The sequence below is a fragment of the Thunnus thynnus genome, chromosome 12, assembly GCF_963924715.1.
Source record: "Thunnus thynnus chromosome 12, fThuThy2.1, whole genome shotgun sequence".
Lineage (NCBI taxonomy): Eukaryota > Metazoa > Chordata > Actinopteri > Scombriformes > Scombridae > Thunnus > Thunnus thynnus.
In genome coordinates this window covers 12,248,085-12,270,095 of record NC_089528.1, presented here as the reverse complement: position 1 = coordinate 12,270,095, position 22,011 = coordinate 12,248,085, and the positions used below count along the sequence as shown (strand labels likewise).

At 38.2% G+C, this 22,011-nt stretch overlaps 1 protein-coding gene across 1 annotated transcript in view; it reads left to right on the top strand.

Moving 5' to 3' along the window:
• Positions 1 to 22,011, top strand: part of clstn2a (calsyntenin 2a) — a 169,168-nt gene that overhangs the window by 130,222 nt on the left and 16,935 nt on the right. The window contains exons 6-9 of the mRNA XM_067605523.1: positions 1,400 to 1,549; positions 4,714 to 4,899; positions 5,960 to 6,217; positions 7,046 to 7,167. Coding sequence (XP_067461624.1) covers positions 1,400 to 1,549; positions 4,714 to 4,899; positions 5,960 to 6,217; positions 7,046 to 7,167 — 716 coding nt within the window. The remainder of the gene's footprint in view (positions 1 to 1,399; positions 1,550 to 4,713; positions 4,900 to 5,959; positions 6,218 to 7,045; positions 7,168 to 22,011) is intronic.

The following is a 22,011-nucleotide window of genomic DNA, read 5'->3' as shown; positions in this document are numbered from 1 at the left end:
AAACCAAGAGGTGAAATTGTCTTAGGTTCCACCTGTTGTTGAAAAAGTGGCAATTGTTTGATATCTAGTACCTTAACTGTTACTGTTACTGTTTCACACCAGCTGCGGATCAAATAGTCACTGTAGGAGATTTTTGTAGAAGCTATCTGATTCTGGCCTCCTCACCTTTCTCCCTCTGACATTTCAAACTCAGCTCTTTTCTTTTCTGTACTGCTGGGCTCTGGACTGATTTCCTCAGTGAGCCTTCCTCTCCTCTGGTCTCCTCCCCTCTGGTTTCCTCTTGTATCCTCTCTTTTCTCTCCTCGTGTGTCCTCTCTTCTCTGACAGCAATCAGAGTGACAGCCTTTCATACAGCCAAGCCTCCAAATGCTAACAACAAAAATAGCTTTAGTTTTCCTCATAAGTCCAGAGACAGATTGTGATGGCAATGACTTATATAATAAAGCTTTGATGAAATAAGAATATGACATTGTTTTGAAGACTGTTGTTTATCTTAAGGAACATCTGTATGGTAGTTTCAGAAAAAATATGTGTTTATTCATCAACTGGAAAAGGTATCTGAGGCATCCCATTTATAAAATGACCAGTGATCAATAAAATACACTGAAGTCTTTCTCTCTCTCATGCCCTCTCTCTCCCTCCTCTCTCGTTGTATATATTTGTGTATGTGATTGCTTTTCTGTGCCATCGACTTTTGACAAATATAAGCCGTGTGCTTGGTGGTTACAGTTGAGTAGACCTCCTCACTCCACCTGGGGCCACTCACACCTGGGGAGCAAGATTAGTTTGTTATTGACCTCTCCATGTTCCAACAAGTTCACATTTTAAATCAAAATCTGTAAATCGCCGGCTGACTCCTGGAAAAGTGGAGACACCATTCCTTTACAACCCGGATCATGGCCACGATTCTACAAATAGTTTATTTAAATTTGGCTTGAGTTGCAAATAGGAAAAAAAACAGAGTGCACAATGAAGATTAATAGTTTAAGTTAATTAAACTTAATCAAGTGTTTTGGTCACAACAATTTAACAATCTGTTCCTGAGGCATGTTTGTGAAAATCCACAGGCCTGTAGCATCTCCTCAGTCTTACACTGTTACCCTGGTGACAGGTGAAGATAATCCATCATTGCAATTTTACATGAGTGTTTACAGAGAGGCTTTAATATTCAAATGCAATTCAAGGTTACTGGACCTTGACTTTTCAGTCAAAGACTTCAATAAGTACAAAGACTTATTTTATTCTCAAGAAGCTGTTTCTTTAATGCGAAGCCAGTTTCAATCATTGCTCAGTGGAAAGTTTTTCTCACGTTATTATTGCCAAATAAGCATAACTGATTATTTTTCTCTATAGGTGAATAATAATAAATACATTTCTTCTCGATTTGTGTTTCCTTTAGGTAACATCAGAAACACAGAGCGACTGAGCTACGACAAGCAGCAGAGCTACAAGATTATGGTGACGGCCTTTGACTGCGGTCAGAAGAAAGCAAGGGAGGATGTAGCTGTGCATATTGATGTCAAGCCTGTCTGCAAACCTGGATGGCAAGGTCGGAGTTAAAGAAATTACCACTGAAATATTTTAAAAATGCCTAAATTTACCTTGCAATAATTGACAGTTTAATTGAATGTACTTACAGTAAATTTAAACTAATACCACTCAAATTGAAGCAAGCAGTTCAGTGCGGTTTTGAGCATATCCTTTCCCTCAAGGGAATTCAATCTCATTTAAGAATGAATGTCTCCAGAGGAATGAGGAATCAGAAGACCTGACAAAAACCTCCAGAGGACAAGTTGACTGGAGTGTGTGTGTTTTTTTCCCCCTTCAACATGCTAGCAGCTTGGCATTCGAGCCAGACCGTCTCCCCTGCTGCTTCACCTGTCAGCACTGACAGCATCTCAGGAGTCAAGCTCACACAGGAATGAAAGAGGAAGACAGAGAAAGATAAGAGGGGAGGGGGGAAGGAGGGAGGAAGAGATAAAGAAACAGACTGAATGAAGAGGCAACTCAAGGGAGAAAAGAGAGGAACAAAGTTACAGTGAGGGAGAAAGGTGATGGTTATTCCTAAAGTCTTAAAAAAAAGACCCAGGTGGAGATAAGTGACCTGATCAGGCTATATCTCACCACGTACTGTTAAGTAAAACCACAATTCTCTGCAAAGCTGTGGTTTTATAATCTGAAAGATCATGTTTTTGAAACATCAGAGCTGGTAGTGCTGTTTTACCGTCCATGACCAGATGTCCTTAACAATTTATTTTATTTGCATTGTATTCTAAGTGTCCTTAATCTCTCATGCTTAAAACCATGTAGCAGAAAAGAAGCTTTATAGAGCTTGCATATAAAATAATATATGAATTTGCTCAGCTAGACAATAGAAAAGCAACATAATCTAACATGGAGAATTTTCTAAATATGTCTTTGAGTCATTCAGTTTCATGCAATACCCCTATAGGACTTAGTAATAAGGTGTAGCTTAGAGTTACATATACATCTGAACACCGCGGAATGGCACTCACCAAACAAAAGTTGCATCCATTTTTTTACATTCTTTTGGCTATCAGTATCTTTGGATTATTAGCTATCAGTTATCTAAATTTAGAGAGGATCAGACTGTTGATTAGAGCAGTGTGGATGGTCCAAGTGTATAATATATGTTTTTAGCTACCCTAAAGATACTTGCTTATTCATATGCTGGATATCCCTCTCCATGTCTCCATGATTTAATATTGTGTTGTTTTTAGAGAAGATAATTTAGTTCAACAAAATCACATGTGTGCCTTAATAAAGACGATGTTACAGACAAGATCCATTTGTACAAAGATAGCACATACTGAAAATGACGTGGATGTGAGTTTAGGCTTTACAATTGCACACTCATTGAGAGAAATGTCAGTGCGCATCACAGAAGAGGGGAAGAGAAAAAAGAGTCATGCAGTGTTGAGAAAGTGGTCTGAAATGGCGTTCAGCTTTATGTAAATGTCATCTTCATGTAAAGTTTTGAGGGCTAATTGATTTGATCACAACAGGCCTAAAGAAAGAAGGAATGAATTTAAGAATAGAAGGGACACATACATGGCATTTTTTAATCCAAAACACACTGATTTACAGAACATAAAACAACTGACAACATATTACTAGCTGGATCTGGAATGCTCTTGCTCTTAGATAAAAATACACAATCATTTTTGAGATCCAGATGGTATCACATGGTTATCGATTCTACACTTTTGACTCACAAAGAAACCCTTACTATTATACCCTGCTAACATCTTCATCAATGTTTCATGATATGTTGCAATTAGGCTCATAAAAGGGCCCATACTACATAATCCTGTTGTAAAGCCATTAACTAATGCTAGCTTAAAACCATGAATAGAACATCTCTGTACACAAAACCTTATATGTCTGTGTGTGTAAAGGCCAGTATTGAAGAAGACTCGCTGGCATAAATGGAGGCTAAAAACGTATATCACCTCTCACTCCTCCGCACCTACATAATCACAGTCTGTTTCTCTCTTTGTGAATGTTTGTCTCAGGAGACATGATATTACATTCTGTTGGCTTGGCAAGAGCTGCCAGGTGTGCACTGACAGCGCAGTACACACACACACACACACACACACACACACACATGTTCACAGATGTATCTATACACAATGTGTTTGTGAATCTCCTCTCTACCAGGCCTGTCATGTTACCAGGCCATTTCCATCTCATTTTGACTTGACACAGGGCAAGGCTTCACTGAGCAAACTCTGAGCTCCAAAGTTGCCATCCTGTGTGGTTTCCTGTCATCTTTTCATGATCAACATACTCATTATGAAACCACATACAGTAGTCCTTATAATCGTATCTCCTACATTACTGTGGAATGGTCTAATAATGCTTTAAATTACAGTAAACCGATTTCATATTAATAATTTTAAAAGGTAGCACTCCATTACTACATAACATTTAAATTTTATCCTGCTTCAACAGATTTCTTTTTTAACAGAGGACACAAGTCTCATAGAACATCAGCTAAATATGAGTCGAACTGCAAACTTCTTCAAAAGTTAAACCTTAAAATTTGATAAACGATCCACACACAGCATCACAGAGAGGCAGCTTTAAATTGAAGTATTGTTATACAAAGTGAAAGGTTAGTGGTGAACCTGTAGCTTTTTTCAGAGAAGATGGATATCAAAAACTGTCTGACAACAGGACAGTTAGCGTTTCTCACCATCAAACAGATGCTACTGTTGTTGCTGGAATGAATACAAAGTGCTGAGTACAAGTAGGAAGGAAAAAAAGAAATAGAAACAAGAGAGACCAGTAGAATAAAAGGATCTTATGGTAGGTCAGAAACAGAATATTTTGTTGTCACACAAAATGGAGATGATATTTAGATATATCAGTGTGTATGTCAAGTTAGAATACTACCCTGCAGATACGTCAGTTTAAGTAAAACGATCATGTCACATACAGTATAAATTACCATACTCTATACAGTACAAAAATGCAAAAAATACACAATATATTATTATGTTTTATGCAATGTGAAAAATTCATTCAGGTAACCTTAAAAGCAAAACAATTATCTACAAAACAAGTTAATTATTGTTAATTATGTGAAATCAGATTATCTGTAATTGCAACAGATGAGACCTCTGAAATTCTGAAATAAACTACTTATTGTATATAAACTATTACTAACTGATATGACCCTTTAAGGTTGGAACAAGCGGGTGGACTATGAGCCAGGGACTGGGAGCAAGCAACTATTTCCCAAGATGCACTTGGAAACATGCGGTGGTCCCTTATCTGGTGTGAGGGCGATGGTAGAGCTGCAGACCAATCACATTGGGAAGGGCTGCGACCGGGAAACATACTCTGAAAAGTCTCTGCAAAAACTCTGTGGTGAGTAGAGAGAAATGAAGAGAGAGAATAGAAACTGGTAGCAGTAGAAGTGACGAGTGCGATCCAAAGGATGAAAAAAAAGAAAACGATGGAATGAATGCCTTGTTGAAATAGTAAGCCGCTCCTTAGGAGCAGAGGGTAATAATGATGAGAGACAAGAAAAATTTTAATTTAAAGAAGAAATTACCTTTTGACGTCTCAACCTCTCCATTATATTAATGTGCCAATTTCCAGTGTGCCATTTTAATCCTGGAGACTATTCTGAATTTCATTTTTTGTTCTAAATTAAATTTCAAACTCCATTCCAAACTGTGACATGTGTTCATTATTGCTTCCCGTTTATACCCTGGAACATTGCTTTGCGCTATTATATATACAATATGTGAAACACTTGGTAAAACTATGTTAATAATAAATTTGATATTATCACTAACAGAGAGAGTTTTCCTGTTGAGAAACTAGAATTAGTTCCTTGCTGAGGAATAATGAAAGCCTTACATGTTTTTTTGTCGTGCATAATGATAATTTTAAACATTTTCTCTTTTTGATTTTCTTACACCACATCCTTATTTGAGCCTCTGTGATCAGATCACCTTGACCAGTCACAAATCTGAATTAAAATCTGTAGAAAAGCAATTAAAAATGAGATGTTGCATTATTCCACTGACAAGAGTAAGTTATTAATCACACTGTGTTTTGTAAATCAATGTTTTCTCTCAAAATGATTGATGAATGATTATGTGATATAAATGGAGGGGAGCTTCAATACATCTTTAGAGACCACAAAAAAGGTTTCCATGTACACAAGTTGTCCAGTAATATTACTACAGTTATATTGTCCATTATTAAGCCCTGAACCTTATGTAGAGGTATGTTTGTTTAATCCAGAGTGCTGACATGCACAAACAATATTAGGGTATAAACAGACGAATGCTAACGTATGGTATCCAGAGAGATGATATAGAAAAAAGAAGGTGTTTCTGGAGAAGCAGTTTTTCTCCAGGATTATTCTCTGTGCAGCTGTTTTGACAGTTTTGTATCTTCTGATTGGTTCATCCAGGTGCAGCATCAGGCAGCACCGATCTCCTTCCTGCCCCCAGCCCTTCAACAAACTGGACTGCATGTTTGCTGACTGACAGTGGGCGAGACAGCGACCTCATCTACCAATTCGATGGACGCCAGGCTACCAATGTTCCAGATCACGTGGTGCCCCAGAACCTGACAGATCAGTTCACCATAGCAACATGGATGAAACATGGGCCCAGTCCAGGACTTAGAGCTGAGAAGGAAACCTTACTGTGTAGCTCTGACAAGACCGGTGAGGAAACGATTTCACACGTGCTGACAGCCTCTATCACGAAAAGTTAGAGGCTGAAAAATGAAAACTACTGATGCTTAGGGTCTTTTCTATTAAAGTTTAAACATTTTAGACTTTGATTTCCTACTGCCCATTGAATTAGAAATGCACTAAGATTACAGCATGATGAAAATCTTCTTCCAAAATAACAAGGGAACTAAGTCAAGTCTGAAGCCCACAATGGCTAATGCTCCTTGAAACTTTAAACCTTTTTCTTCACTGTATGTCTGAACTTGGCTGTACTGTGTAATTAAGCAAGCCATCTGCACATTGCACACTCTCACAGTGGTCTCACAAATGGCTTATTAGATTAGGAAATGTCTAGTCTGATCTTGTAATGCAAAACTGCAGAGCAGTTCATGTTAGACCATCACACTCTTCTAAACCATTTTTCCATTCACATTGTTTTGGCTAAAAGATGTGAATGGTGTCCGAGGGCTCAGTGTTGGGGCCATTTAAGCAAAGCTATGTACAAAAATTCCCACATTCCTCTGGCTGAGCCAGATAACATTAAGCGTTGGTAATAAAATTACTATCATATTAATTTTTATGGCATTTATCTCAATAGGAATGTGTAATTATCAAATAGTTTCTAAACACATGGTCAAAATTTATACTCACATTAATCCCTCTAATATCTTCTCTAGTATTTAACAAAAAGGTCAGAAGCCATAATCCTGTTGATTAATCTGTTAATATTAATTCATTCATTAATCATAAAGTATAATTATGTTTATTTATGTGCATGTGTTTGTGTGTGTGACCATGTATGTGTTCTTCCTGTTGCAGAGATGAATCGACACCATTACTCTTTGTATGTTCACAACTGCCGCCTGGTGTTCCTGCTCAGAAGAGATTTCACTCAGGTCGACACTTTCAGACCTGCCGAGTTCCACTGGAAACTGGAGCAGGTGAGGAGCGTCTATGTGTGTGTGTGTGTGTGTGTGTGTGTGTGTGTACATGTGTGAGCTCATCCGTCTCCTGTTTGAGTGCGAGCATAGATTCAGTGTGATTTTCCACAGTAGGTGAAGGGCTATCATTATTTGTGTAGTGAATGGAGAGGGTCTCCATTTTAATTACCTAAGGTCCTCCATCACTTTCTTCTGCTCACTGCAGGATATAAGAGGGTAGAAGATACTGTTATCCTGCACACTTACACACACATACACACACAAGCATAGACCCAAAGTGGAAAGTCTGTTTAGTTATGGGTAATAGCTTACCCAGAAGCAGATCTCTATTATTATCTGTCTGTCATGTCATGGAGAGTTGTATAAAGGACCAGTGTGTAAGATTTAGTGGCATCTAGCAGTGAGGTTGCAGTTTTCAACCAACTAAATATCCCTCCGTTCCTCCTGCCCTTCCAAGCGTGTAGGAGAACCTACGGTGGCCACAAAACTCATGAAAAACACTAAAGGACCTCTCTAGTGCCAGTGTTTGGTTTGTCCATTCTGGGCTACTGTAGAAACATGGCGGTGCAACATGGTGGGCTCTGTGAAAGAGGACCCGCTCCCTCTGTAGATATAAAGGGCTCATTCTAAGGTAAAAAAAACACAACAATTCTCATTTTCAGGTGATTATACACTAATTAAAACATACGTATGAATATTATATTCCATTTCTGCCAATAGATCCCCCTAAATCTTACACACTGGTCCTTTAATTAATTTGCAGTGAAGCTTAGTGTGTCAGTCCAGCATAAAGCCTTTCAAAGAAAAAAGTTGCAAACTATGAAGTTGCTTTAGCCAAAAAAAGTGCATTAAACATGATTTAATGTTGCACAGTCATTTTCTACCTGGAATTATCGTGTAGATGTACACAGTGATATTATAAATAGTCCCTGAATTACTTCAAACATGATGCACGGAAGGCAGGTGTTTCAGCTAAAGATAAAGAAAAAGACATATTTTTGTAACTTTTCAAGGCATTACATGCAGGGCAGAGGCATTGTTTGGATCCTAGCCCAGCCCAGAAATCTTTATATTCCACTCGATAATTGCACCATTTTCTCGTTATTTCACAATAAAATGAATATAAGATGTGAGACACTGTGCTCTAACCGACTGAAATCAAAATAAACAAAATTAGTGCAATCTGAGTTCTCATTCAATTTCGTTATTATTTTTATTTTCAGCAGCAGGAGTAAAACCCTGAGAAAAAGAGCCTTGACGTTGAGGATGCAGTCATATGGTAGATTGTATGTTGCCAGTGTTTTGTTCAATTTTGAAAATTGACCAACCCTGGTCTCATAGCTTCTGCTTCTACTGTGTGACAAGGGCTCCTTTTGAACTGTGACAAACTGTGTTAACTCTGTGTCTTATCTATCTATCTGATACTCTCCTCTTCTTCATCTCTCCAGTAGCTCTTTTGGTGTGTCATCTGTCTGTCGTATTCCTTATCTCTTCTGCTCTCTCCTCCTGTTCTCTTCTCCTCTCTCCTGTCCTGCTCATCAAAAAGATGCAATCACCAAAATCTTAATCAAATCTCTAATTTTTTTTTATTTTTTTCATAAACACATGTTATTTATGTGTCTTGCCAAAAAAAAAAAACACTGAGCTAGACTAGCTAGCTGGCTAAGGAGCCCTCTTCTTCATCAACCTGAGCTTGTCGATGGGGCCGTGGCACTCTCACGACTCATCTGCTGCTACAGAAACAGGCGATAACTCTCCTCTGGCCTCATCTGAGCCCCGTTGCCTTCATCCTTTTCTTTTTGAAAAAGCTTCTTATATCCATAACCTTCAAGTCTTGCCTTAGTGAATTAGCAAGTATCTACCACCAACAATGAAAAACCATTGTGCTCTCTCTCTCTGTCTCTCTCGCTCACACAAAATGCACGTGTGCCAAGTAGTGTGAAGAACAGTAGATCTGCTGCTTGAATGACCCAAGGACCCAAAACGTACTTGTGGTTTTGATCAACACATTATTTTTGAGGGCTTTAATACATGATCGGAATGACAGATGAATAGACCTGGGGCCATTTTTTTATTATTCTTATTTTTGTAAAAAAAAAATATATATATATATAATATATATATATATATATATATATAACAACACCTAACAACGCTACTGCAGTGGGGCTGGAAGTATATAGGTCTTGCTCAAGGAGTCCAAATTATTTAAATGATAAGCCAATGAACTATCTTGTAAGGGAATCTCCCATGCCTCCCCCTTCCACAGACTCTCCCCAGCTCACTAATAATGGATGATAGATGTATCTAATCGAATTCTTTACCCTTTGGGATACAGCATATATCCACCTCATACTGAAATTATCCAAAATACTTCATAATTATGGCAAGCTCTCAAGAGTTTTGCTCACTAAGCAGATTATAAGAGATTTGTATTTGGGTCTTTCTGTGTGTGTGCTCACTTACGCATGTGTTACCATGCATCAGCGTGTGCGTCTAGTGCAAATGCAGTCATTTCTGTGTGCATGCAAACATGGGAGTGTGTTTTCTTGGTGCTATCTCTGGTGCCTGTGTGTAATTACCAAACAGAGAGTTGTTTGTTGTAGGTCACAGGTACAACAAAATGTATTTTTCTCATGTGTACCTTCCAAGCAGATAGCTGTTTGTTCTAGGTCAGAGGTAGATTTAAAATTGTTTTTCTCAGCCCAGTGTTCTTCTCTCCTGAGGCCTAGAGAGGTATGTGTGACAAAGAGAAGGGCAGCCAAGTAGCCAACTGCTGAGTTTTCTTAGCAAACAACCTCAAGACAGTTCTATTTCAGTCTCCTTTCTTCACTGTCTCTTTTTATCTTTCTCTGTCTCTCATTCACTCCCACACACATGTACAGAACAGATAGCGGAGATCCCATTTGCTCCTTTAACTGGATCTTGTGAAGGACTATGGAGGAAGCATGCAGCGCAATCAAAGGGAATAGATGACAAGTTACTCACCAGTACAAATCACTTGTGCAGAGACTCTCATTAAACATAAATGGAAACTGATCTGAAATGCTGGAGGTTAACAAGAAAGATGACATCATATGGGCACAAAAGGACAGAGTAAAGGTCTTTGTGATTCTCATATACTGTTATATCGTCATTCAGTCATGTACAGTGCAGTTTATCCTTAACCTGCCTTATGTATGTTTTTTTGACAAAAGCCTGACCATTTTGTTCACTCAACTATTGGATTGAAATGCAGGTGGAAAGAACAGCAGATAAGTGAAATGTTGTTTCAGAGAATTTAAGTGTGGATTTCAACATGTCTTGCAGCTGGGTTGCATTACTGAAAAAAAGGCCAAAACAGACACTGGTGTCTCTACCTCTTTTTACAATTGATTTTTGCTCCTGTTATTGTTGAATCTCAGTGCAAAATGGTGAGTCTAGAAAGAAATCGATGTTCTTTGAGACTAAAGAACTGATGTGTGCCCTGAAGCAACACAGGGTGTTTTACGCCAAAGAGAGGTGAGCACAGTGCCTTTGAAAACAGCTGCAGCCCTCGATACATATAATATTCTATTTGGATTTTGTTGCAGATGACATAAGGTATAGTGGACTGGACAACTTGAATGCAGCATTTTCTTAAATCACTCTTTTATCTTAAATTGATGACTGCCAATGAATGGTTTCTCAATTGTAATCTATAAAATCAATTTAAATTTCAATAAATCTGGTAAATAAATCTGCTTTTATTGGCATATTAGCTTTTTATGGTTCATAAAAAATAAACACCTGTAATTAAAAACCTGTTTTGAGCAGTAGATATGAAATATTGATGATATATTTGTCAGTAAATCTACTTTTTGACATGACAACACACAGGTGTAATTAATAACATCAGGGCTGCACTGCATTTAGATGAGCCTTTTCCGGAGACCAGGTATTGTGCATACTGGCTCACTTGAAAGGGACACTTATTGGACCAGAGCTATTGTTAATATTATTACTTATACTTGTGCTTTACCTGCTATGACAAGTCAAAATATGAAGCAGGTCTAATTTTTAATCACAGATTAGATTAAGTGTTCACATTTACCACTCTGTTATTCATTTTGTTTAATTCTATGTATTCATAAGAAAGAATAACATTATAAAACAGTCATTTTTATTACTTAAATGTTACAACAATACAAAGAGCCTACAGCCGTGCTAGCGGATCTGTGAGGCAGTACTTAGCTCAATGCTAACTAAAAATAGTAAAGCTCCATATAATATACAGTTGATTTATAGTACAGCACAGATCCATTGACTTCTGTTTTAAGAACATGTTGTTTAACAACAAACTTGAGCAAAACTCAAAAGTGGGTTCACAGCACTGCAGATACACAGTGCTAGATCATAATGTTATATCAGTTTAGCTCATATAGTGGCACCTGCTAACAGGCCAAATCCAATTGTGAAGCCAAGGGAATGAAAGATTTTTACACATTTCTTTATTCCTCACTGTGTTTTTGATATATGTCATTCATTGTATCACTTATTATTTAAATAATATATTATTACATTTTGATCAGTAGGCCTATCTCAGAGAATAACTGAACCAAACAGAGGATGAATGAAGGACAGGAGTTGCTACAGTATAGTGGCGGATAATGAGCACAAGCTCAAAGAGCAGAAAGGACTGTTGAGAAAGGATTGTGGTGGAAATAAGGAAGGAGGACGAAGGAGAAGAGGTGACTATGGGGTGTCACAGCTGTTTCTTACTGTCCTTGTTTCTCCAGCACTTAGAAAGGACAGTCAATGGCTTCCGCGGCAACTCCATTTAGCTCTATTGATTTTGCAATTCTCACCCCAAGAGAGGAGAGGCAGAGAGGGATGAAAGAAAGCTGGCAAAGAGAGAGAGAGTGCGAGAGAAAGAGGCTTCCATTTTCCATGTCGATCGAACACAGTGAAGGAATGTCACATCTGACAGAAGCCTTTACACACGCATCCTCAAGCACTAACTTATTTGTGAGTGTATATATGAACACAACCATATATATACACAGAGGATACTCATTTTCCTCCCTCTCTTTTAGACTTGGTAATGGACTAGAGGATGGATCGCTCCTCTCTATGCACATTATTCATTCTCCCTGAGTCCAGAAAGCCTATTCAGCTGTCCAAAAGGTATTCACTCACAGTCAAAAAGTCCCACACAAATAAAGATTCACTCCTCTACTGTCCTGTTAGCAAGAGATTGTTGAAATGTCTCAAACATGCAAACAAATTCAAGAATAGAGGATAAAGAAAAAGGTAATTTGTCTCTTTCTTGGCCTTTTTATCCCTAATATTCACATTTGAACAGCTCTAAGTTTGCCCAGCTTAGTAAGATAAGGAACAAGTGGGTGTGATGTGGCATTGATTCAAACCCTTACAAATTAGGTGTTATTTGCCCTCAGCATGGCCCTTATAGATAGAGAAGGAACAAATCTATGCTAACAGAGGGGTGAGAGGTGAGATAAATGTACTGCATTTTTCACAGCTGAGGCCTGATATGTGGAAAAGATTAGTCGACAGCCAAAGATTTATTTGTGTTGGCAGCTGTTTCACGTAAGTCCAAGATAACTGTACAACTGACAGAGCGTGGTGGCAGATCACGTGTTGTGAATCATAGATAAACTCTTCAATTTCTTGAAATAGCTGCAGACCTCCTGCATTTATCATTTATGTTGGGGGTAGTACAAAATTATCTTCGTTGCTTGTCTATACAGCATCTACTATTATATGTCTTATCTGCCTGTTATTACCAGGCTTGGTTGTGTCATGGCTTGTTCTCTGTGCTGTGGTGATTAGAAGCCTCTCTTTGTTTCTCAGGAGATTAATTGGATGGTGTTGGTGGTGTTGTGTGTGAGAGTCTGTATTGCTTCTCTTTGTGTTTGCAGCAGATATCAGGGCAGATTGAAGTGTCTATTCACAGAGTGATTTAGCTCCATCTTGAACATGAGAGCCGAACTGATAAATGTTTCAGTTCACTTTGTAATTCCCAATTTAATTCTTAATATGTATAGATTAAAGTACCTTTTCAAAATTTAAAGCAAAAAGCAGGAATGAGTGTGCATGAGGGATTTGTTTATTTACCACACAGGTGAAAAAAAGTGCAACGAGATCTTCTTTCTTGTTTTTTTGTTTTTTTTTGTAAAACAGTCCTTTCTGTGACTGCTTTATGTTGTGTGAAATCCGTAATTCGTTTCAGTCAGCATCATGTGTTTTCTGGCTTTGCTGCGTTGCTATTCCCTTTTCAGCGTTAATATTGTCAGCTATGAATCACTCTAATTTTGCAAGACTTCCTATTGCAAAGATTCAATATGCATCACGTTTTACTGAAGTATAAATAAGCATGAGCTGGCAATGATGAAACAGACATTTTTCTTTCATTTTCTGTGAGAACAAAACAGAAAAAAAACAGAGCAATAGAGAAAATATTGAGCATTGCCTCTAGCGTATACATTTCAGTGTGTGTGTGTGTGTTTATTTTATTTCTAGCTTCTATTTTTCAAATGACCTCATTTGAGAGCTCAGCTGTACTTTGTCTCCTTTAGGCGCTTCCTTTGTTACTTCTATGTAGAGCTGCTGCATCTCGCTAAATGTAAATGTCTTTGCAGTGTGTTTGCGTGCTGAGACTACAGGGTGATGGATGTGACTGTGTGTATGTGCGAATGTGTGTGTGTAAGAGGTGGGGCCCTTAATGCGACTATTTGCTACTTATAGAGCACTCAGCATGTCTGCTGAGTGCTCTATAAGCACCACATAAGCCTTTAGTCAGCATACTAATGTATTGGCAGCTCGTTTCCATCTCCCTATTTTCTCTCCATCCCTCTGTCTCATTTCCTTTCCATTCTGCTCTAACACCTGACTTTACTTTAGGCAAAAAAGGCTCTTCCCATTCAACCTAAAGGTGAAATTTAGATAATTCATTGTTATATGGCTACTTAAACTAAGTAAGAACAGAGAAGAAATTAGAGAAGAGACAGACAGACAGAGATTTAAAAATTCCTGCAGCAAAACATAATTTCAAAGCACACCTCTGATTTGAAGTGGCAGACATGTTTTGCATTGATCTTAGTTAATCTTAGGCCTCACATCTTTCTTTGCTTGGCTTTTTCAGTTGTATCACTGACATGAATCAGATCTTGTAGGTAGCTTCCCTTTATTGAAAACTTATGAAACTATTTTTCAGGTATCTACTTTCTTTCCAACTAGTAGGACATTTACTTACAGTGGTGGGTGTTACATGATTTGCTTAGGAGTGCACTACATCTTACATTTAGGTTTGTGCCCATCACAGTTAATCAGTGTCAGAGCTGCTTTTATACTACAAGAAAGGTTTTTACTCACATGCTGTTGAGTATTTTAGCAAACCCTTTCCTTTCTTTCTTTCTGTCACTCTTTCTTTTACCATTTTTTTCTTTCTTTCACTCCCTCTTGTTCTTCTCTACCACCACAGTGAAATATAATAGGCGGGCATCAATAATGCAGTGCCATAACAGTGGCAGAGTAGAGGAGAGGAGAGAAATGTGAACAGGAACAGAGGAGATGAAAGGGAAAAGAAGAGAGGTAAAAGTTAGGAGGGAGTGATGAGATGGAGGTGGGGATAGCTGAAGGATGGCAGCAGTTCAGACAAAGACACATGACACAGGACAGATGAGGGAAAGGGGGGAGTAGTGGTGCCTTAAGGCAAACCTTCAGATTTACTGAAATTAATCTTGTGAGTGCTAAATTCATAAAAATGATAAAATACTTAATAGCTTTGGAGAGTATAATATCAAAATAATAAATTCATGCCCCAGTCAATGTCAATCATCGTACCAGTCATTATGCCCTTTACATCAGCAGGGAGCCTGAGAGTCTTGGCCAGTGGTTCAGTGGTTCAAAGCTGGCATCGCTGTCGGGTGCTGTTAGTCACAAAGAACAGATCATTATACTGTATATGATTAATATCCATTTTAAAAACTACCCCCCTCTCCCAAACCTCTTCAGTGCATCAAAATAAACTTGACCCTATTAAGAATATCCTTATTATTCAGTTCATGTCAGCAGATTTAAAATGCAACATTGATATCTGTGAATGAGTGGTTATATTTGGTTAGTCTTTTTTTCCCTAGCAAGCCAGACCAGTCTGGTTTATTACCTAATTCATATAACCTACGTTTGGCACACACAAAAAGATTTTGGACTCAGCACCTCCTGTTAGAAGTTGGTCTAATGTTGATCAAATTGTTTTGCAGGGATCCTTTAAATTCAGCCTCCAGACTGTACAGTAATTTTTAGGTTCAACTGGCTGTTAAGAGCTTCCTTCTTTTGTGCCAATATATAAGACGTAATTGCTCCTCGTGAATATGCCTTGACAGATTTCTACAAGATAAACGGGCTTATCTCCGGTGTTTTATTCTCAGCAATAAAAACACTCCTATTGCATGGTAATATACTCAACAAAGGGAATCTGACTCAGTAAGGTTGGGTTTAGTCGGCAGTGTCTGCGGGCTGAATCTTTATAAGGAGGCAAGAGTATTACAGCATAGAGGAATCATCAGAAAGTGTCTGGATAACAATTGTACAATCCTTGATCCTGTCCAACATAGGCTAGGATCAAAGACTGTTAAAAGGAAGTAAACGGAAGAAACAAAAAAGAAGAGGGCAATGTAGCTAAGTCAACAGAAGAATTTAGGAAAAAAATATGTTTTATATGAAATGTCAGAGCATAAACATAAACAAAGTCAGACAGAAATTCATAGCAGTCCTTCTTATCTGTTATTGAGAACTGTGTATATAATTACTCTCACACCTTTGGCATTGTAGGATGAGTAAAACACCCTCCCTCGTCATCTTCTTGTTAATCCAAAAGCCCAGCACATTCGAGCAGGTGTTTTCACTTATTCCTGCTGATTAGACTTCTGTTTAGGTTTAGGGTAGGTGGTGCTATGCTGAGAATTACACAATGTTGCCAAACTCTGCACACTAAAAAGAATAAGACTTTGTCACAGAAGGTCTTTTGACATGTCTCACAGTAGGAAAAGCACAGGTAGAAATAATAATATGAATAATGACTGAATTCCCTTAAAATGCTTCAGTTTCAGGGTCCTGGCTAACTGTTACGAAACAGAAGGGAGGCATCATTAATATTATTGGTAACATTAATTAGAGTAGGAGTAACTACTCCTATTTTGACTCATCTAAAAAAATGTCTGCTGTGAAAAATCCAATGACAAGATGTAAGTTGTCTTGCTTTGAGAGGTGCAATAAAACTAAGATGTCAGTGATGGAGAGGTCAGTCAATCACAGGCTGTACACACCCACACAGTCTTGTGAAGAGATCTAATCAAACAAAATAATTGAAAGCACCTGTGTGGGTATATCATGGGTGTTAATATGGTTTGAAAGTCTGGAAGGTGGGTTTCTTAAAGAAAGGTCTGACATTTCCTGATGTTTGATAACATGGTTAATATACTCTTCACATTAAGTGGAATAATTTTAAGAAGACACATGAAAAGAAAAAAGCAATCACTTGTAAAACTCATTCTCTGTGCAAGTAATAGGAATTCAGAAGGGTCATCACATGGTAAAAAGTGTGTTCTGTGAATCCTGTCAGTCTTAAAATGTCTTTGCTTGGTCTCAAGATCCAGCATGTTTAAGAACTAGGACTTGAAAAACTTGACTTCTCACCTCCCCCCTGTACCTTTTTTTACATCCAATTTCTCACATGGTGACCCAGCATCTTCTGTTTTTGCTGTACTCACCTTGTTTAGTTGAAGTTCAAGTTTTTGTCCAAGTTGAGTGATCCTGCCTTGCTGGGAGGCCAAATGCTCTTCACCCTTTTGGCACTGTTGTAAATACAGCTATTCATTCTGTCAAGAGGGTTTTGTAGTTGGGTGAACGTCTGCTCCATTAGAAGGAACATCTCCAAAGTTTTCATCAGAGGAAATGCTGTTGCTGTTTTTCACACTTCTATTCAAGTGGGCCATTATTACATTTTCGGCTTCAAATGTGTTCACTTTAGAGTTTATCATGAATTACTATTTTTCCTTGTTTTGTCCACAAAAGTGGTTTCATTCATCGCAAAATGTAGCAATAGTCAACTTTGGTAGTGGGAGATTAGCAAAAATGATCCTCTCACTGTGAGTGCTTGATATGACCCCTTAGAAGACGCGTAGGTGAAAAACATCACCCAAGTTTGAATGAAAGACCAAATTGCAGCAAAAGACATGTAGTTCAGAATTTATCCATATTGCAGCAGCATCTTCTTAGTCTCTTCCTTTGCCTCTGTTTGTTTCTATCCCCGTCTCATTGTCTCTCTTCCTTATGGGATCAGGTGATTGTGTTCTTCCTAAGCAGGCCTGTAACCTGCTTGGGGACCAGCTCATTACAGTGTTTCAGCATTCAGTGTCTTGTTACACTGTTGCAAAGGAGAAATACTTTCAAGCTCTAACGAACTAATGTGCCTTCAGACAAGCAAAGTGTACACAAACATGCCTCAGCAGCACAAAGAGCACTGCTGATGGTATCTACTAATGATCTGTGTTTGTGTGTGTGTGTGTATCTGCGCATTTGTAAGTGTGCCAGTATGATTTCTCAAGTCAGCAACATAAACAAATTGAGTAGTTATAGTAGTCACATATGTGCACATAAGTTATTGCACTACATGCCACGCAGTAAAGTTGATCTATAACAAGATGACTTATGGTCTTGCCAACAATGTTGTATAATTTGGTTCTGTTTTCATTCCTGCATTACTCGGTGAAATGAAAGTGCCCTGTAAGGATTTTCCAACAAATCTTCCAAATTAAACAACAAAATATGTTGTTGGTCTATGACTTCCAGAACGGCACATATGTACATGCATTTTCTGATCCGAAGCCACTATTTATTTTATACCGGCAGGTTAAAGTTTGGTTAGGTTTAGGCACAAAGTCGGTTAAATCATTTTTTGTGTTAAAATAAGGTTAGGGAACCTTCATTGTCATGGTTACAATATTAACCACTTGGTCTTGGTTAGAGAACAGCAGCATTCATGGTTGAAAGAAACAAGTGTTGACAGTAATTAGGTTATGGGAAACAAGCAGGGGAAAGTGTGAAAGTACAACGCTTTGTTGACACAACCATCAACCCACTGCAGAGTTTATTGCTATATAATAATGTCACCTTATATACTCCTTTGCTCCTGACTAACAAGAGTTATGTTTGGATACACCTTCCCAATCCCTTAAATGAGAAAGTGGCTCCAAATTTTTGACTGGTACTGTACATCAATGTAGTTTTTGGACATTTGCTGAAACAAGTGATGTTTTTTTGGAAGGACAATCTTGTATTTTTACAAATGCAGTCACCGTGCATGCATTTCTAAGCAAGCATATAGACATAGAGGACATTATCTGTTCATCCCCTCTATTTCTGCCACTCCGTGCTCCCACTCCATTAGTCATTACACTTAGACAGACGGAGAGGAAAAATAGGAGAGCACAAGATAAGAGAATAAGGGAGAAACAATCAGCTTCACTGTGTGAGAGAAATAATGCAACTCAGTTTGCCGCCTGAATTTCATGACAGTTTCATGTAGTTTTCCTGGAAGTGGAGCTTTGTAGTATTTTTGCCACTTGATGGTTTGTATTTCCATCTGATTCCTTTTAGCTCTTGCAGCATTAATTTATCCCTAAAAACTTTGCGCTCATCCAAGGTCAAAAAAACAGAGCTGGAGTATGTGTTGTTCAAAAGGGGTTCCCACATCAAAATTTATCAGAACATTTTTTTAAATTTCTTTTTCAAGCCCTGGTGACAATGGGAAAAAATAGGATTAAAAGAGCATTCTGATAGATTTGTGTGTGAAACCTCTTTTTGAACTTGCCCCAAAAAGGTAATATGAGTACTACACCCCTATCACTACCATGGGTGTTTTGATTGAGGTCACAGACACGAGTGGTACCCAACACCAGTATTCAGTGAGGGAGTCTGCTATTGTTAGTTCAACGGTGATGGAGTTAGAGAAGCTGGAGCAAAGTGGATGAACAAGGTTGGATGAATAGACTGAAAGAGGGGAAGTGAGAGGACGGTAATTGCAGCTGAAAATGTCAAGGAATATATTTTTCTCTCACTGTCAGACTAATTTTCTGTCATTGTTAGATTTTTGTTTGGTGTTGCTTTCATTAAAGGGATCATGTATTGTGCAGTTGTTGAACTATTCGCTGTTCATGCTTGTATAAAAACAACATAATCACTGCTTTGGGAGGTGCAGTATAGCAGAGATGGTCATAATAATAGATAATTGTAGAGATATGTAACTTTGCACTCACCTCCACAGGCAGTCAGTGGCTAAATAGCAATTTATTCTGCTTGTCTAGTCAAGTACACATCAAAATCCTGAATGTGAGCTGATGAAACTAAAACACGCTGTCATTGTCATTAACATTTAATATAATATTTCAATCTATGTGCTGTTCATGAAGATGAAAAACAGATCAAATTATACTTTAACTTTATTTACATAGTTTATATTATTCTGCACTTATTATACAACGTATTTTTCTGCAGTTTGAACCAATTCATTATAAAAAAAGATTTTTATAATGAATTATCACAGAAAAAGAAAAGAAAAAAAGAACAGTTTTGCTGAGTACCAAAGCATTGTAGCTACAACGAAATTAAACTGTCAGAGCTTGAAATGTGGGGTACAGATGTACATGATATTGTCACAAGAGGAAATGATCCATACAACAGCATAATAGGTAGGCAGAGACATCCCAGTATCTGCTGGGAGATGTGACACTGTGTGGGAAGAGTGTCCTGTGGGAATTTCTGTCTCTTCACACTCGTAAAAGGTGACAGTCTAGGCTCTAAATCGAACATCCCTGGAGATTCCTGGTTGCTCTAACACAGGTCTCAACCCCATTAGTTCATATCACAGCTTGAAATAAACTACTAGTGGTTGTAGAATGTCTGTGTGTGGCCACTGAACCTTAGAACGAAATCTAACCAAAGAAAATCTATCAGTATGCTGTGTGCTTTCCTGCTGTTTTTTCTCTGTGCATCTCAAATCAGCAGATTTGATCCCCTTTAGTGCAAATAAATTGTTTATTGTTAATTCAACCAAATCCTTCCCACCAGAATGATTACAGAAAAACAGATGCTATAGCCAGGACAGGAGGAACAATAACAAGGCTGCTAAAACCTTTGAAACTGTGTTTGCCAACGGTGCTGGAAAGGAAGTACACTTACAGTTTAGGTGATTTAAGTTGAGAGTATTTGCACACCTCCCTGTGATTCAGATAAATGACAGGCATTGTGACACCTATATGTTATTTGTAACAGTTTAAAGCAAGATTTTTTTCTATTTAGCCATTTTACAGCATATAACATCTGGAACATTTTGCAGAATATAACGTATAAATCTTAAATTCTTGCATTCATCCATTTTCTATATCTGTTAGTGCTGTTCAGGGTTGCGAGGGACAGGAGCCTATCCCTGCAAGGTACAGTACCAGTCAAAAGTTTGGACACGCCTACTCATTTAAGGGTTTTTCTTTATTTTTTACTATTTTCTACATTTTAGAACAATACTGAACACATCAAAACTATAAAATAACACCTATGGGATCATGTAATAAACAAAACAGTAGTTAACAAGTCAAAATATCTTTCATATTTTAAATTCCTTGAAGTAGCCACCTTTTGCTCTGATGACAGTTTTTCACACTCTTGGCATTCTCTCAGCCGGCTTCATGAGGTCATCACCTGCAATGCTTTTCCGACAGTCTTGAAGGAATTCCCACATATGCTTAGCACTTGTTGGCTGCTTTTCCTTCACTATGCGTTCCAACTCATCCCACCCAAACAATCTTTATTGGATTTAGATCAGGTGAATGTGGAGGCCAGATCATCTGATGCAGCAATCCGTCAATCTCTCAACTGGTCAAATAACCCTTACATAAGCTGGAGGTGTGTTTTGAGTCATTGTCCTGTTGAAAAACAAATTATGTCCCACTAAGCACAAGCCAGATGGGATGACTTGTTGCTGCAGGATCTTGTGGTAGCCATGCTGGTTAAATGTGTCTTGAATTCTGAATAGATCGCCAACAGTGTCACGAACAAAGCACCCCAACACCATCACACACACACACTTGACAAGGCACACCTGGTGATTGAAAACCATTCCAGGTAACTACCTCATGAAACTGGTTAAGATATTGCCAATAGTGTGCAAACAGTGGCTACGTTGAGGAATCTAAAATATGAAGGACATAATTCCATATGTGTTATTTTATAGTTTTGATGTCTTCAGTGTTGTTCTACAATGTATAAAATAGTAAAAATGAAGAAAACCCTTGAATGAGTAGGTGTGTCCAAACTTTTGACTGGTACTGTATATCCTGGGCATGTCAGCAGTTGATCACAGGGGCTAATGTCACATTCATGTCATACTGGAGTTACTATAATTACCAGTTTCTGACTCTTAAATAGCGCTCACATAAACACCCAACACCCTCACATCATAAGAATCTGTCTAACTCTATTTTACATCCCATATGACAGAAACCAGGCATAACACACAATCCTACTGACATTCACACCTGCAGGCAGGTTAGAATTTCCAGTTCACCTAATTCTGCATGTCTTTGAACTATGGGAGGAAACTCCACACAGAAAGGCCCCAGCTGGCCAGGTCAGTTTTATATTTTTTCTGTCTTACTAACAACCACATGGACTTACGTGCAGAATATATCATAACATATTTGCAAATATGTAATGACATATTGCAGGTAGGAGGGAAGTGTGTGTTTGTGTTTGTTAGTGGAGTAGAGAGACAGGGGGTGACGAGAGATAGAAGGAGAGAGCAGGATG